Raw genomic sequence first — 14,126 nt, 5'->3', positions numbered from 1 at the left:
GTCGAAGAAGGGATTATCTCATATTCTGTGAAATTACATTTGACTGTTTCGGATCCCCAGAAACAGATATTATACCTATTACCAAAGATACACAAATCCCTGACTAAACCCCCTGGTAGACCAATAGTTTCTGGTAATGGTTCATTGATGGAACCTCTTTCTGTATTTTTGACCCAATATTTGAAGCCGCTGTTAAATTTGATTCATGCTAGAATACAGGATATGACCCAATTTCTCAAAATATTATCGGATACTCAATTGGAGCCAGACTGGCTTCTATGCACCCTGGACGTAAAAGCTTTATACACCAACATTCCCCACTAGCTAAAGTATTTGATAAACTAGATCACAGTTTAATTTTAGACAGGTTAATGTCACTGGAATTTAATAAGATTATCATCAGATAGATGAAAGTCTTACAAATATAGACAACACAGAGCTCTAATTGAAGGCTCTGTATCAAAACAGGTAACATCTAGGCTACCCTGGGGATATTTCTTTGGATCCATTTATTCAGTCTTGTGCTTATTACTGTGTCTACACCAGCAATGCTGAGTGTACAAATATGCAGGCGATGTAAAGACAGGTACTCCTGTTATTAGATCTTCAGACACCATCCTCATCCGAAATTAATAAATTTACAACTTAAAGAATTGGTTTATGTCCATGAGTCGGATTGCTAGTGTCAACAAATGTAAAGTAATGAAAATGCTACATTTGAATAATAATCCTATTATCAAAACTCTGCAGATTAGAATATAATTATAAATCATAAACTCTAGTTTCAAGGTAATTTTATGATGGACAGAAGTAAATGTTTATACCAACTTGATTATTCAAAACAGTTTCATCTAAACGCTCCGTAATTTTAACTGGTCTCCTTGTATCAGTAATTTAATCAGTTCTTGAATGTAACTCCATTTTTTTTCTTTCTCAGAATCAGTTGCAAATGCAATAGTTTCTTCAAATGACATTTCCAAGATGTATTTCTGTAAGCAGGAATTTTGGTTAACAATCAAAACTAAAATGCCTTGGTCTTTACATTCTTAGTCACGGGCATATATGTGGCAAACTATGTCTGCAGTAGTTAATTCAAACACTATTTTACATAAGCTTAGCAATCTGTCATTAATAATTCCTTTGTGTTGAAGTGTCTCTCTGTCTAACATTATGCCAATACATTCGAATAACTTCCTCTTCACATTTGGGCAGGCAATTCATTTGATCATTCAAAACTCTACTGCATAAATGGGTTGAAAAATTCTTTGAAATAAATGGTTTACTTTCATATTGTCGAAAGCATATCCTACGAATGTGCAGATACGCAAACTGTTTCCACGAATTCTTTAAATTTAAAAAAAACAGCAAACGTCGACATTTCTGACTGCTCCACAGCTGAAACAAGTGCAACCATGGGTCAAAAAGGGGGCGAGAGTTTGTTATTCGGAACATCAACTTTTTGAGAATGGGGAGGAATAAGTTGTAACTCCTCAGCACCAATACCCTTCTTTCACAAGTGTATGTATGGTATCTTCAGTTAATCTAGCTAATAAACCCAAAATACACCTTACTACTTACACTAAAAATAAGCAAACCTTGTAGCTAATTGGTGGATAACACACAGCTTAGAAACATTGGCAAAATACATAAACCCTTATGCTAAGAATATGAATATCAGCCACAAATATTCAGAGTTAAATAATACAGTTATTCATTTGAAATAAATAATTTTAAATAATTTCTTATCCAGGTAAATTTGCATACATTTTGGAATATGCAGGAAGAACTGAAAAAATAAATCAAACAAATAGATAATGGTCAGAAAAGTAAATCTACCATCTAAACCAGAAACTACCTGCTTCTGGCTAAAATATATATAGTGCCATTACTGTATCTGGTTTTAAGACTAAAATTAATTCTCACAGTTCTTTTAGGCAGTGTAATACAGCTTTCCAAAGGCCTCATCTCAAAAGATAGATTTTAGTAACTCATGTAACCCTCTTTTTTGAATTAACAAGTCATCACTTTCTTTATAAAGTCCCCAAACAGGATTTTCTTTTGCATCTAAAAGTTACCATGAGATGGACACCTCGCAGTAACTTTTTCAAATTCATAGTCTGCCCCAATGGTACTGCTTTGGCATGGAAAGCTGCAGCACCACAGTGGGCTGTCTGTGCAGCCATGCTAAATATTAATGAGGCAATCTGGGGGGAGAATCATATGCTAATTAGACATCTGCTGTCCTAGCATAACTGCTTGTGGTAAACCATTTACATAGCTGAGTGATGCTGCGTAGATTAACGTGGCTGCTCCTGACTGCTCATGGTAATGAGCAGAGCTGGGAAATTTAGTAGTATTAGGTGGGGCATGTGCATGAGTGTATGTGAGGGGTTGCATGTGTGAGTGTATACGAGTATGCATCTGCATGGGAGCTAGCAGTCAGAGAGTTAGTTATAGGATAAGTTAAGTAAGTGTGTGTATATATATATTAATGAATATATGAGTGTATCTATGAGTGCACTTGGGTGGTGTGTGTGTGTGTGTGTGTGTGTGTGTGTGTGTGTGTGTGTACATGGATGGGTTGGTGTGGCTGTCATACGTACACATTGCTCGACTAACAAGCAAAGCCTGCAGCAGTAGGTCAGGGAGAAACAATTGTCACCAGGGAGAACTCTCAATACATGGGTTGGGAGAACACTAGACACCAGGGAGAACTCTCAATAGGTGTGTTGAGGAAACAGGAGTCACCAAGGAAAATTCTCAAGACATGGTCAGTGGGACCACTAGACACTAGGGAGAACTCTCAATATGTGGTTAGGGAGGACACAAGAACCAGGAAGAACTCTCAATAAGACATGGGTTGGGGAAACACTAGACACCAGGGAGAACTCTTCCTGTGAAAGTTCCTTGAAGGCACTTTCACATAACATGGATTGGATGAGGAAAGATTAAACACCGGGGGAACTCTTCCTTTCATGCATTAAAGTCACTTACACATAACAGGGATTGGGTGGAGCAGCACTAGACAACAGGGATGCTGTACATAGTGTGCTTTATGGGCACTTTAATAAAACATAACTGAAATGTGGTGCGAGGAACCACTAGACAGCAGGGATACTTTTATGCTATGTACCTTAATGGTACTGAAAGGGAATCAAATGCTGCACCCTTGCCACAGCAAACCTCAGAACTAACCTGCTGCTCTAACTGAGAAGTTAGCACACCAAGTGCTTTTTACATGAATATTGAGCATGTCTGGCATCATTCAATGCCTGAAACAGTGTGTGATGTAAGAGGGGGAAGGACAGGGAATAGTAAGCACACATCTCATCCTTGTAGTGCAAGACAAGAAAAAATCATGGGTAGCTGCTACATTAGCCCCTTAAGACTTAGAAAGCCACTAGTCTAACAGCTTTTACACTACCATGTCATTTCTGAAAGATATGAAGCGGGAAATTCCGATGACATTAATGACTGACTGAAGTCCTTCATGATTTACAATGACAAGGAAAAAGGAGACATTGGGGATATTTTGACAACACAGGGACAGGAATTGTGTGTGTGTGTGTGTGTGTGTGTGTGTGTGTGTGTGTGTGTGTGTGTGTGTGTGTGCATGTGTGTGTGTGTGTGCGTGTGCCTGTGTGTGTGTGCGTGTGCACGTGTGCGTGTGCGTGTGTGCATGTGTGCGTGTGTGTGTGTGTGTGTGTGTGTGTGTGTGTGTGGGAGAGTGAATGAAGGGCCACCTGTACTAATACAACGTGGTTGCCACCAATTTTAACTACGCCCAAGAAGTGCTGATTTGCACTCATCGTAGTTAATAGTGATTCAGAGACATGCAAATTGGCTGATAATGAGCTCTTTCCTCATTTTGGCTAATGCGTCTCTGAATGTACTAGTACCACATGACAAACACACAGCCTTTTTTGCATAGCCTTTATTGCACAGCCTTTATTGTGAGCATTGGGGTCCTTTCTGAATCCCTAATAATGTTTCCTTGAAAAAAATAATTTATTTTTGTAAGAGGTTTTCATCTTTTCTTAACCAAACTATTCAACTCAGAATGTTTTTCGTAGATGACGAACTGTAAAAAAATAACTGAATGCCCATGTGCAACTTGTATTGTTAAATACATGGAAGATATGAACACAAGGCAAACCAAGTCACTAGACAAACACATTCTAAATGGTTAGTTCACTGTTCTGACTTTTGATATGGCAGACATTACAAAAGCACTACATAGAGTGTTTAGGCCTTTTTCTTCTAGGACAGTAAATAGTAAACTAGCTTATTTTCTCAGGTATGTCTCAGCTTAGGAATCTGTGAAGCTAAAATGTGGGTCTCTAAACACGTATGTTTCCAAAACGTTACAAAGCCAGATTTCTTTCCAAAATAAGGATAGATTTTTGCTCATCTGTATTCATACCTCTCAACCCCTCAGCAGAAGAAATCTAGACAAAGCTAAAAATAATGAGAGGACTAAAGCTCAAAAATAGGTACAGAACAGATTTTAGACATTGCTGTTATAAACTTAGAAAGTTGCTGGAATACCAGGTTTTGAGTTAACATGAATGTTTTAAATAATATGAAGCCTATAAATCAAATGTCTGTCATTATTTAGTCACGTCAGTCTGTGATGATTTCACAGATAACTACAAATTTTATGAGGAACAGATCAAAGATATATGGCAGAAATCTGGACATTTTACAATTTTTACAAGGTTACAGCATTGAATATTATTTGTTAGATTCTTTGGGGTTAATGTGTTTGTATTTGCTGGGGGAGATGACATAATTTGTGAGGTTGAATGTTCATTGGTGGGACTGTTTTATAAAAATTGCATGCTTTCATTGCATTTGTGCTATATTTCCCACTGAGGAAGGCATGTTTGCATTTGTGCTATATTTCCCACTGAGGAAGGCATGTTTGCCGAAACCGGTCTGGGACTATCAAATAATTATTTACTTATTTTGTTGTGATTTTTATACCTTGGTGCTGGCCGCTTGTTCACCTATTCCTGATTTGGTTTGGCCCTGCACTTGCCGTACGTGCGACTATTTTTACTTGACTATTGAATTTCAGCTCTGATGTGACAGTGTTGGCACGTTCTGTGTCTGTAGCTCTGGATTCTACAGCCTTAATCATGTTCCGGTTTTGCCTACCTTATTTGTCTTTTGCTGATATCTGGTGAATTGGATCCAGCTTTACTAAATCGTTTTTTGGTTTGTAAATAGACCACCTTTTGCATTGTACCGTGAAGCCTTGGTATGTAGTGGAAGCTTGGCCTGTCGTATTTCACTTTGGGCCGCGACCTCGTAATGTGTGTTTGATGAGAGTACTGTTTTGGAATAGTTATCATTTGACATCAGTTCGTGGGCCTATATTTGATGCAAAACATACATACTGGATCGGTCGACAGTTTGGAGCAGCATTTTGCTGGCATTGAGGATCGGGTAACAACGCCAGCATCATTGCATCTTGTTGTGCTCATAATATAACATTATATAAAAATATAGTGTTCAGGACAAATATTTTAATAGTATGGGGGTTACATCTGTTTGGTAACGCTATAGGATTAGACTTTGCATCCACTACTGATGAACTGTTTATCTGAAATGGAATTTACTCATTGGGGGCCTGCTTTTCAATTTACAACAATATAGTCAAGGTTTTGGATTTGTTATCACCTGATATTGATTCATGGGACTACAATGGAGGTAAAACTCATCTGCTCAGCCTACGAACAGTTGGGACTAGTGTCTTATTGGCATTAGAGACTGGTTAACAATGCTTGCATTGCCAGTTTTTACTGTGGTTACATCTAAACAGCATGAAGCAAACCTAATGCTTGGAACATTTATTTGGACAGTATGGTGAAATGTATTCTAAATTTATGGACATTTTTCAAGCTTTTTTTGTAACATGCCATGTACTTTAATGTCGCTACAACTATGAATGTGTATTAATATTAATTTCTAAGATTTTTTTTGAGTATGTCTGGCAGTGCCATTTAGAAGTTTGAGCTTGTAGCTCTTGCTTAGTGGGTGTTGGTGTTTAGACACATTTGCAAGCTCTAAAGTGGGATACTATCGGTTAGAAGTCCCAGTTATATTTTATTTTCAGTTTTTACTGTGGTTGTATTAAAACAGTACAAAAAAACCTAGTGCTTAGGACATACATTTGGATAGTATGGTGGTTACACATGTATTGTTACGTGATTGGACAACGTTGTACCTATTATTCTGAACTGTTGGAAGTTTCCATTACGAATATGTATTAATACTAATTTGTACCGCAATCTATGACTTTTTTTAATATGTCTGGTAGTGCTATTCAGACGTTAGAGCTTGTAACTTTTGCTTAGTGGGTCTTGGTGTTTAGACACATTTGGATGCTCTAAAGTGAGTTATAATTGGGTAGATATCCCAGTTATATTGCACTTTCATTTTTCATTGTGGTCGCATCAAAATAGTACGAAGAAATTTAGTGCTTGGGACATACATTTGGATAGTATGGTGGCTACACATGTATCTATTTTGTACCCAACATTGGTGAACTGTTGAAAGTCTCTATGTTGGGATATAATTTGGATTTATGGACATTTTTTCAAGCTTTTTTGTAACATGCTACATATCTTGATGTCACTATAATTACGAATGAGTATTAATATCTATTGTTACTTAAATGCTTGATTTTTGTGAACATGTTTGGTAGTGCTATTAAGATGTCAGAGCTTATAGCTTTAGCCCAGCAGGTGTTATTGTTTAGACATATTTGAAGGTTCCCAAGTGGAATATCATTGGGTGGAAACCCTGGTTACATTAGTTGTATGTTCCTGTGCCACATTAATAGCTATTTTTCTCAGTTTTTTTGATATCTTGCATTATATGTGGTTAATAATTGGGATGATTTTGGATGGTATTAGATTCAAAACAGGTCTATGTATTTTCATTACAAATTGAACGGTAAAGAAGGGTGAGCCCCTGTATGACCCCACTTGGGGCAAATAGCTCTGTATATATTATTGTGGACTTATTGCTGTATTTTTTGGTTAATTGTTGATAGTTATACTTCTATCAAGGGTCTACTTATTAACAAATGGGGGTCTGCTAAGGGCCTTACACACTACTTACTATATCATTTTGGATATTTTTCTTACATTGGACTATTGGTTGTATGTGCATACAAACATACTATGTACACTTTCTTTGGTCCTTTTTTATTATTTGAGCTAGTTGAATTTTTTTATTTATTTATTTTTTTTTTAATTATATTTGAGCTAGTTGGATTTTTCACTTTTTTGGTGATGAATGGTGGATCCCTGTTGAACTTTTGTATTGGATTAGGTATATTTGTATAGTGAGGGTTGTATTTGATTATACCTTCACATATTGGTTATTTGTTTATAGACAATATAACTCCCTTGGGGCTGAGTTTTGAGCAGACTGTTAGTCCTCTGATGTAGCATTGGTGTATGGGTGCTCAGTAGATTTAGATTACTGAAGCAATTGTATTGCAGGTTAACAGATTGTGGCCTTATTCTCATGGATCTTGAGGTGATTTTAAAAGGCCTTTATGCCGATAAAAATGACATATGGGTTTTTGGTATTTCCAATGATATTGGAAATAATATGGATGAGCAGAATATTGATCCAATTGAAGGCTGCAGTCTGGTTTTCAATAAACTAGGAAAGAGTATGAAAACATTACAAACAAATATCTGGCACCTTAAGCTTTTTAAAGCTTACCAAAGCAAGGATATCACACCAAGAGGGCTTAGGGTTAAAATGCAACCTCTTGTGGGCAAGATGGATGATTTGTTATTGCAGGAGTGGAGTCTTACTCAACAGAATGCATCCATGTCATTTGTCCATATTCTAAGTTCATATTATGAACGGACGATAGATGGAAATATTGAAGATGTTAAGAACTCGTGTGGAGAATTGAAAATGTATGAGGGTCAACCTCAATACTCTCACAAGGCAACTTTTTACTTTTGAGAAGTAAATCAAAGAAAAGAAAATACGTAAGTTCAACAGGAATCTGACTGATTATCAAAGGGGTAAGTCCTTTGATGCTCAGAAAATTGTTAGGTTTTCTGAGTCCAATAAATCTATGGGGGGACCAATAGAAAGAGACCTAGGTCTGTCCTTAGGAAAACAATGAATACATATAGCAGTACATCTGCTGATGAGTCATCGGCTACTGACACAAGATTCACCTGACCCAAAGAAACAGTGTAGCTCCAAAGACCACCCTTTAGACATGGCAGGAGGAGGGGTGAGAGAAAACACAAAAATAGACACAGTGGAAGTTTTGCTTCAGACCTTAATGTCCCAGTAGAGAATGCTGATTATAATATTTTAAATATTTCCAATGTTGAAATTACCTCTGAACAAAAACAACTTCTTAATAAAGGCCTTAATTATGTTGCGGGCTTTTTTGTGGATGAAACCAGTATGGTTACTGATGTACATGACTTTTGTCGTAAACTGAATCTAGACTGTTTTTTGGTTCTAGAGATATTTCTCAAAGGTTGTCTGACTTTAAGTTTATAATATCTGAGTTCAGCCTCCTATGAACAAGCATGTGTCCATATTCCAACAGGCTGTGCTCAGGGATATTCATTTTGGATTGGGTCAATATACTCCACTTGGTCATAACCTTACGGTTGGGGAATGACAAGCCTTACAGGAACTTAAGAACAATAAAATTATTGTGATATTACCAGCTGATAAGAGAGGGGTGGTAGTCATTATGAATACAGATTATTATCTGGGGGAGGGAAATGGACAGTTGTCCAACCCTCAACACTATATGCATATGCCTATTGACCCCACACCCAATTTCAAAAGGGAAATTGACTCTTTCCTAACTAAGGCTGTCGAAGAAGGGATTATGTCAGATTATGTGAAATTACATTTGACTGTTTCAGATCCCCAGAAACAGATATTATACCTATTATCAAAGATACACAAATCCCTGACTAAACCCCCTGGTAGACCAATAGTTTCCGGTAATGGTTCATTGATGGAACCTCTTTCTGTATTTTTGACCCAATATTTGAAGCCGCTGTTAAATTTGATTCATGCTAGAATACAGGATATGACCCAATTTCTCAAAATATTATCGGATACCCAATTGGAGCCAGACTGGCTTCTATGCACCCTGGACATAAAAGCTTTATACACCAACATTCCCCACTAGCTAAAGTATTTGATAAACTAGATCACAGTTTAATTTTAGACAGGTTAATGTCACTGGAATTTAATAAGATTATCATCAGATAGATGAAAGTCTTACAAATATAGACAACACAGAGCTCTAATTGAAGGCTCTATATAAAAACAGGTAACATCTAGGCTACCCTGGGGATATTTCTTTGGATCCATTTATTCAGTCTTGTGCTTATTACTGTGCCTACACCAGCAATGCTGAGTGTACAAATATGCAGGCGATGTAAAGACAGGTACTCCTGTTATTAGATCTTCAGACACCATCCTCATCCGAAATTAATACATTTACAGCTTAAAGAATTGGTTTATGTTCATGAGTATGATTGCTAGTGTCAACAAATGTAAAGTAATGAAAATGCTACATTTGAATAATAATCCTATTATCAAAACTCTGCAGATTAGAATATAATTGTAAATCATAAACTCTAATTTCAAGGTAATTTTATGATGGACAGAAGTAAATGTTTATACCAACTTGATTATTCAAAACAGTTTCATCTAAATGCTCCATAATTTTAACTGGTCTCCTTGTATCAGTAATTTAATCAGTTCTTGAATGTAACTCCATTTTTTTTCTTACTCAGAATCAGTTACAAATGCAATAGAGTTTCTTCAAATGACATTTCCAAGATGTATTTCTGTAAGCAGGAATTTTGGTTAACAATCAAAACTAAAATGCCTTGGTCTTTACATTCTTAGCCACGGGCATATATGTGGCAAACTATGTCTGCAGTAGTTAATTCAAACACTATTTTACATAAGTTTAGCAATCTGTCATTAATAATTCCTTTGTGTTGAAGTGTCTCTCTGTCTAACATTATGCCAATACATTTGAATAACTTCCTCTTCACATTTGGGCAGGCAATTCATTTGATCATTCAAAACTCTACTGGATAAATGGGTTGAAAAATTCTTTGAAATAAACGGTTTACCTTCATATTGTCGAAAGCATATCCTACGAATGTGCAGATATGCAAACTGTTTCCACGAATTCTCTAAATTTCAAAGAAACAGCAAACGTCGACATTTATGACTGCTCCACAGCTGAAACAAGTGCAACCATGGGTCAAAAAGGGGGCGAGAGTTTGTTATTCGGAACATCAACTTTTTGAGAATGGGGAGGAATAAGTTGTAACTCCTCAGCACCAAAACCCTTCTTTCACAAGTGTATGTATGGTATCTTCAGTTAATCTAGCTAATAAACCCAAAATACACCTTACTACTTACACTAAAAATAAGCAAACCTTGTAGCTAATTGGTGGATAACACACAGCTTAAAAAACACTGGCAAAATACATAAACCCTTATGCTAAGAATATGAATATCAGCCACAAACATTCAGTTAAATAATACAGTTATTCATTTGAAATAAATAATTTGAAATAATTTCTTATCCAGGTAAATTTGCATACATTTTAGAATATGCAGGAAGAACTGAAAAAATAAATCAAACAAATAGATAATGGTCAGAAAAGTAAATCTACCATCTAAACCAGAAACTACCTGCTTCTGGCTAAAATATATATAGTGCCATTACTGTATCTGGTTTTAAGACTAAAATTAATTCTCACAGTTCTTTTAGGCAGTGTAATACAACTTGAATTCTGTCTCCAAAGGCCTCATCTCAAAAGATAGATTTTAGTAACTCATGTAACCCTCTTTTTTTGAATTAACAAGTCATCCCTTTCTTTATAAAGTCCCCAAACAGGATTTTCTTTTGCATCATTGTGAATATTAGAAAATGATTTCTTGTTTCCACAGTTACTTATACAAGGGAGGATAGTTAAGATTCAGCAAGCCAGAGTGCAAACAAAAAATTACCTTTGACCTAGCTTAACATTTCTAAGCAGCTTTTGACACTGCAAGACTATTTTAAACTGTACCATTTTCAATGATAAATAATTTTCTTAGACATATTACACTTACTGAAAAGGAAAGTACCGTGCTGGTTGTTTGAGTTTTTTAACATTTTTATGCAACATGATTTTAATTTGCTACTTTGCTACAACTAATTCACTTCTGATGAATTTTCCTTTTAAAATAGTGACATGTTCTCATTTTATTATACTTTTCCTCAAAGGCATCATTAAAGTTGATATATAAATACAGATGTGAAAAATGTTGACTTAAATATGTCTCATTATTCACAAAGTATGCAGTAAATAGGGCTACTTGCTATTTATAATCAATTACCGGAGTCATACATAAAATAAAAAGTTATGCTAACAGTAGTATAAATTATAGCTGTCTTTTCTTGTCAAAATGCTACTGTAATAAGAATCAACATATATATATATATATATATATATATATATATATATATATATATATATATATATATATATATATATATATATATATATATATATATATATATATATATATATATATATATATATATATATACAGTTTAGAACATTAGAGCCTTAAGGGCAGTATGAAAATGTAATATTACTAGTGCCATGGGTGGGTATGGAAGGATTAAAGTTAAATTTGTTTCAGATCCTTGCAACAGCAAAACAGAACGATTTAGGAGATGGTGTGAATAATTTATTATTACATAAGGAATACAATTAGCAAGTGTGCCTGTATTGTTATATATATAAAGCTTACAGAACACATTATTTTTAAACATTGTTTTAAGAGAGAATTTGATCACAGTAATTAATGCAATTTTTTTGACAGATCTGCAGCAGGGCTAGCCACCTGGTGGCATAAACCTTGGCTCTAGATGATTGTCACTAAAGAAGTGATACCCTGCCCCATGTGCAAAAATGGGGAAAAGGGGTTGTGGACAGATGAAGGTGACATATTTTTAAAACTACTTTACTGCTTAACATAATTCAAAAGGCTATACAGCTGTTTTAACTGTAGTTCTGTTTAATGCCTGATGAAAGATATCAGCATAAAAGTTTGTAGCAGTTTTGGTGACACAAATGTAAAACCTTTTCTTTGGCTTTAGCAAGAGTTATTGATTTGACTGTATTCATAGCTTTGGTACAATTATTACTTGTTTTGAGTCATTAGGAAAAAGTTAATTAAACTGCATGTCTTATGTTTTAATAGTGAAGATGATTGTGGGTAAAACTACTTTCCCTAACTATATTGAGTGGTAGAAAATTCTCCAGCTCTCCTCAATTCTTGTAAAGGCCAGTGTAAGTGTCCTACCAGATGTCCTTTGAAACTCCCGTAGACAGACAAGACTGCTGAGGTTCATAAGATTCCTCAGAGACATGTGATTGTAGTAGGCTATGTCTTAAAATGAAACACAAATGTCTTTAAAACAAAATACAAATAATAACTGTGCAAAAGTGCCATAAGGAGAGAAGAAAACTGTTTAAAGTTTTCTCATGGTGGAAGTAGGAATAGTAACTACACTTGCTACAGTAAACAGTCTTACCCATACGTCTGCTGTCTTCTTTCGGGGGAGTCACTGTTACATGTCATGTAATTGGGGAAGACTTCCAGACAGAACAATGATACCCAGATCCCTTGAAGCATAACCATACCAAAAGTTATCTTAATCCTGAACTCTGCATCCAGTGTATAGTGTTTTTTCACAAGACAGTTGACAATAGACCTTGTTTCAGCTTCCAAAATATCTTGTGCAGAAATATTTTGGAAGAATATGGATGCTGTGGTTGCTGTCATGGTAGGATAAGCTGTCTCTGTGACTTAAAAAAAAAGTTTGTTGCATTTGTCATAGCATAAGACAGCACAGTGTGTCGACCATTTAGAAAGGGTCTGTTTGGCCATTTTTCTCTTCTGAAAAGATAACAATTGTTGATCAATCTTTATGAAATCATATGACCTCTTTATACACTACCTTAACTCTCTGTGGACACCCAACAGATGCAGGTGATGTTCTTCACCATCTTGGTAGTTTGTAAAGAATACTAGCAATTAAATGACTTAAGTATGAATCAGTGAGTGATACCCTTTCACTGGGGAACACTAGGAAAGGCTGTCTACCCATGAGTGCTTGTAGTAATGAAATCAGGGTTCCTATTATTTCATTGAATGGCTATACTGTTGAACAGCATTTAATCATAAATGCCATTCATCAAACCATTCTGACTGAGATCGCATTATGGTAGTGATCAGGAAATTTACCCTTTCCCCACTGTAGTTCAATCTCAGAGTTCAAAAGGAAAAAGCACTCAGATAGCTGCTGCTCACCCACAAACTTCTTTAATAACACAGCACAGCACACCCAATAAAAAAAAAAATTATTGGGTGTGCTGTGCTGCGATATTAAAGAAGTTTGTGAGTGAGCAGCAGCTATCTGAATGCTTTTTCCTTTTGAATAACAATCTCAGAGTTGGTATATATAATTAGCAAGGGTCCCCCTACATGGAGGGTTTGATGAACCTTTCCAATGAAATGTTGTTCGACAACATGGTCGTTCAGTGAAGTAATATAGACCCATGAAATCCTCCTGCCTGAAGTAAGAGAAACCAGTAACAGCAACACCCAGGAGAGATAATAATATTCTGCTGAACATATTGGTTCACAATGAGTTAAGGTTAAATTTTCTAACCTAGAGTTCTATTCTTGACATGGACATCTTAAGTGAAAGCTTCTAATATGTAATGAATGATGAGCTGATATCTGTGGGATACTTCTAGTCAGACAGATTATGCAACAACATGAATCTTAACTAATGAGGAAACCACATGTGAATCAAACAAGTTGTTTAAATAAAACAGAAACCCTGGTATAGTAGAGTGCAAATGTTAACTGTGTTTGGCAGTGATGTTTTCTTGTATTATATCTCTTCAAACTACTTTAAAATATTTAGTACTGCCAATTTAAAAAAAATAAATACCTATTAATATGAAAACTGTATTCTTCATGCTGAAACGTTCAGAGCTGTGAGGCTAAGGTGGGGA

The 14,126-nt window shown here is 35.7% G+C and overlaps 1 protein-coding gene across 1 annotated transcript in view; it reads left to right on the top strand.

Moving 5' to 3' along the window:
• Nucleotides 1–14,126, top strand: part of BSN (bassoon presynaptic cytomatrix protein) — a 2,988,702-nt gene that overhangs the window by 2,577,301 nt on the left and 397,275 nt on the right. The window contains exon 12 of the mRNA XM_044076415.1: nucleotides 9,819–9,874. Coding sequence (XP_043932350.1) covers nucleotides 9,819–9,874 — 56 coding nt within the window. The remainder of the gene's footprint in view (nucleotides 1–9,818; nucleotides 9,875–14,126) is intronic.

The sequence above is a fragment of the Protopterus annectens genome, chromosome 7.part0 (genome assembly GCF_019279795.1).
Source record: "Protopterus annectens isolate FY-2018-M chromosome 7.part0, PAN1.0, whole genome shotgun sequence".
Classification (NCBI taxonomy): domain Eukaryota; kingdom Metazoa; phylum Chordata; order Ceratodontiformes; family Protopteridae; genus Protopterus; species Protopterus annectens.
This window is presented reverse-complemented; position numbering and strand designations above follow the sequence as displayed.